This window comes from Sorex fumeus, unplaced genomic scaffold (genome assembly GCF_029834395.1).
Source record: "Sorex fumeus unplaced genomic scaffold, SorFum_2.1 ptg000033l, whole genome shotgun sequence".
NCBI classification, from domain to species: Eukaryota; Metazoa; Chordata; class Mammalia; order Eulipotyphla; family Soricidae; genus Sorex; species Sorex fumeus.
Genome location: NW_026606090.1, coordinates 30,076,895 through 30,080,920, shown reverse-complemented (window position 1 = coordinate 30,080,920; position 4,026 = coordinate 30,076,895). Strand labels below are relative to the sequence as shown.

Below are 4,026 nucleotides of genomic sequence, written 5' to 3'. Positions count from 1 at the left end.
CAGTTATTATTTAGTGATGGTCTGAGAACAGAACTCAAGAGATAGAAGTGGATAGAAGTGTTTATTGTAATTATTTGACAAACCAGGCTTTAAACATAAAAGAAAGGCATTCAGTGAGACTGGGGAGGAGGTATAAGGGACGTGGTGTCCAGGCTTGAAATTCGGTGGATATTTCCTTCTCGAATGCCTTTTAAGACCGGAAGAATATCCTCGAGAGGCTGCATGTGGATTCAGCCTGTACATTTCTAACCGGATTTAGCTCTCAAACTTGCAGACATACGGCAGTACAATCCAACAGTCATAATTTTGCCATTTTTCGTAGCCTAAAGAGACAAGAAACGAAGAGATGAGTGGAATGCTTAAAGCTGGAAAGATGACAGAGAGGCAACACAGACAGGGCCAAAGTCCCTCCCTCTTTTTTGTGTGTCATAATCCTGCTCCAAGGAGAAGGGGCTCAGAGAAAAGAGAGCAGAGAGAGACTGGAAAGTGCAAGTGAGTTTGAGTTCAGGAAACGTACCCGCTTCCAAATGGTCAGGCTTAGAAACTGGTTTTGGGGATATGTCAGAAGTGGAACCGATATAAACATAGAAACTTGTTTGTTCTTACCTGTGCGGCTAAGAATGGCCCCACAGAACCCTGAATTAGTGGGGCCTCCTTTCTCCCAGGCCTGATAGTTCAACACATCGCCATTACTCCACTCCCATCCACCTGCATTGGGTTGAGTCTGTGAAGACAGGACAGATGGACACCTGAGTCTCAGTTGCTCCTGAGATGCTCTGGCAGCAGCTTCACTGGAACCCTGAGTGACACCCGGCACCAGATAAATCTGCTTGTGTCTTTATGGAGGAGATTTGGAGAGGAGATCTGAAAATTCTCTCTAAAGCCTTGATCTAGTGTGTAAGAATCAAAGTCACTAATACCACTGAAAGTAGCAAGGATTGTTTAGCACAACATGTGGTGCAATCCAGGCTATGCACCCCTGGGCCTCAAAGGTCATGTAGATTCTGTAGTGGACAGTGTACACACCCTTCATTGGTCAACAACTCAGCACATCTTAGGCACCATCACTGGGTGCAACAAGAAAATTGATTTAGGAAGTCTTCAGTACACATTGTTTGAAAAGGGGGATTGATATCAGCTAGACATGAGACCATGTCATACAACGCACAACTTCGATGGGCTCAGGGCTTCGTTCTCCAGAAGAGAATCTGAACACTCTGGATTTCAGGTGGCCCGGTCTAATTATTGGGCAGACTAAGGGAATGGGATGACTCATGAGGGCAAATGGAGTTGTACAGTTACCCGAGAACAGAAGACGTAATCTCACCTCTGTGTTGTCATGGAGTCCAATCCAGACAAGAGGGGGTGCTGCCCCACTGTTCTTGATGAGGGAGCTCACGAAGTAGCCCTCAGACTGAGTGAGCACAGACACGAGGTGTCCATTGCGACGTTTCTGGCATTCCGTCTAGGAGAGGAAGAAAGAGATTGGGAGAAGCATGCATTACACTGGGACTTAAGAAGCGGAGAAGATAAGCTACAGCAGGTGTACTGTGAATTGTGCGTGTCATTCTCCCTAGTATGTGTCAATAAAATGGAAGCTCCCGTGAACTCCGCTGTCTAAGCCCCTCCCTCCCCTGCTCACAGGAATAAACATTCCAGTTTCAAGTACAGTTACTCACATGCGCATCCATCCAGGATTTTTCTGTCTTGAAAAAGGCGTAACAGTGGTGGCCATAGGCCGTGGAGCCTTTGGGGCACCTGACTTTTGGAGACAGCTCTTCATTCTGCAGGTCTTCCCCTGACATAGCAAAATGTAAGGGAGTGATGGAGTGAAAAAGAAGAATGGGTATTTTGTTGGAAAAAGCACCACGGGGATATGCATGAGGGCAGTACTTGGAATAATGGAGCATGACCATCCCTCAGCCTTTCCAACACATTCAGAATGCTTTCAAGTCTCACCTGAAACATTCGACGAGGAATCGTCTATTCCACTCTATCCCTTGGAGTTTTTAAAATGCCCAAACTGTGTTCTCGTACCTGAGTTTCCCACAACACAGGGGCTGGATTTGGGAACGCTTACCTTTCACCTGGGCTTGGAGCACCAGGCAGGCGAGCACCATCCAAGCAACAGTGGCCATGGGAGGCAGCATCTTGTCTCACGGGAGAAGGCTGTCAGAAGAACGCATGGAATTTGGGTTAGGCAGGAGGCAAGCAGAGAAGCCACTGCTCCATCTCCCTGTTGTATTTGTTTAATTCCCAGATGATTGATATCTCCCATTATGGGGACCGAGCAGATTTGATATTCTGAATATTCTTCCCAGGATGCCTCACAGAGTTATCACTGCTGAGTCTGACAGCGCTTGTGTCCTCTTGGGAGTGGGAATCTTTTCCCTCCTCCCCGAGTGTCTTGCATCATTTCCCACTTACCTTTCTTGCAGGGATCTTTGATAGTCTGTAGGTCAGGAGGGGAGGGACCAGCCTTTTAAAAGAGGTTCTGGGGGCGGAACAGTACAATGAAGAACGCAGAGTTGCAGCCTTGAGGGCCTGCTGGGAAAGAGTCGGCAGGGATTCCTGGAGGTTCTTGAGATATGGAGGGGTCTTACCAGCAGAGGCTGGGAATTGCCACAGCTGTGCCTTTTCCACATATCAGGGAAAGGTCTTCTCAGGACTACAGACACCTATAACTATATTAATCTTTTCACTATGAGTAAAATGGAATAAAGTTTTAGCACTAATGTCCTTGTGGTTTCTTTTGGTCTTCTCTCTTTTTTGTATAAAATTTTCACAATGCCATGTTATATATACATAGAAAATTTTGTTTTCAGAAAAATTTCATTCAGAAACATTCATGGTAATCACAGAAAAATTCACTTTATTCATAAGAAATCTACCAGGAATTTATCGCTGTAACAAATATATACAGATATACTTTTCATTTCCAAGTATATTTATAATTTAATGTAAAATGAAAAAGTGAACAAAAATGATGATACATTTCTCAAGTCAAACACAGGTTTAATTAGTAATACCTTTGAATCTCTCCATATAACCTTAGAGACAATTTTTCAATGAAATGATTTCAAAGAAACATGAGTCTATTATTTGATAGGTGTTTTTAAGTTAAATTATAGTGAAGTATTAAAATTTGAAAAAGAAAGGAAATAATAACGTGAAGATCTGTTGCTCTAATATTACATGTAATATTAAGGAGATTGATATATGGAAGAATATATCAACACCAGCAAAGCCAGATTTTAAGGAACTAGAGTTCACTTTCCTCTAAGCCACCTTCATGTCGCTTCTTTATTTTTTTAATTTATTTATTTTTATTAGTGATACCCCATGACGTACACTTAAAGACTTATAAACTTTTGTTTTTGGGTTTCAAGTACCCATCACTCCACCAGTGCTGATCCTCCACCATCACGGGTCCCAGCATCCCTGCCACTCCCTATACCCTGTGTCCCACCCAAGAGAGGCCTTGAGTAGCAATCATGTTTGGTCTATAGACTACTTTTAGCATGCTTCTCCCACCTTGGGAGGGTCTCACAACACCCTTTATTTGGTGCTCTCGTCTCTATCTGAGATTCCTTTTCACCTAGCACGTGTGGCTGGCCTTCAAGTCATGGAGCAAAATTCCTGGTGCTAATCTCAGCCATCCCTGGGTGTTAGTCTCCGTTTTGTTGCTTTATATTCCCCAGATGAATGCAGTCTTTCTGTATCTATCCCGCTCTTTCTGACTCATTTCGCTTAACATAATACTTTCATGTAGTACCACTTGTATGTAAATTTCATAACTTCATCTTTTCTAACAGCTACATAGTACTCCATTGTGTAAATGTACCAAAGTTTCTTTAACCAGGCATCTGTTCTCGGGCACTCAGGTTTTTTCCAGATTCTGGCTATTGTAAACAGTGCTGCAATGACCAAACAATTGCAGACGTCACTTCGACTATACCTTTTTGCCTCTCTGGGATATATTCCCAGGAGTGCTATAGCTGGGTCAAATGGGAGATCTAATTCTAA

The 4,026-nt window shown here is 43.4% G+C and overlaps 1 protein-coding gene across 1 annotated transcript; it reads right to left on the bottom strand.

Annotated features, from left to right (window-relative positions):
- Positions 1-255: 255 nt before the first annotated feature.
- LOC130026018 (lithostathine-like) lies at positions 256-2,150 on the bottom strand. The gene is made up of 6 exons (XM_056116674.1): positions 2,081-2,150; positions 1,680-1,798; positions 1,328-1,465; positions 1,025-1,027; positions 607-724; positions 256-323 (listed from the first exon to the last, which is right to left on the bottom strand). The coding sequence occupies exons 1-6, from the start codon at positions 2,148-2,150 to the stop codon at positions 256-258; spliced, it is 516 nt and encodes a 171-aa protein (XP_055972649.1).
- Between the last annotated feature and the right edge of the window lie 1,876 nt (positions 2,151-4,026).

Coding starts and splice junctions, on each gene's coding strand:
- LOC130026018 (XM_056116674.1), bottom strand. CDS start 2,150: ATGCTGCCTCCCATGGCCACTGTTGCTTGGATGGTGCTCGCCTGCCTG. Junction 1,466..1,679: donor AATCCTGGATGGATGCGCAT/GTGAGTAACTGT, acceptor TTCCTCTCCTAG/ACGGAATGCCAGAAACGTCG. Junction 324..606: donor GGCCATTCTTAGCCGCACAG/GTAAGAACAAAC, acceptor TTGTCTCTTTAG/GCTACGAAAAATGGCAAAAT.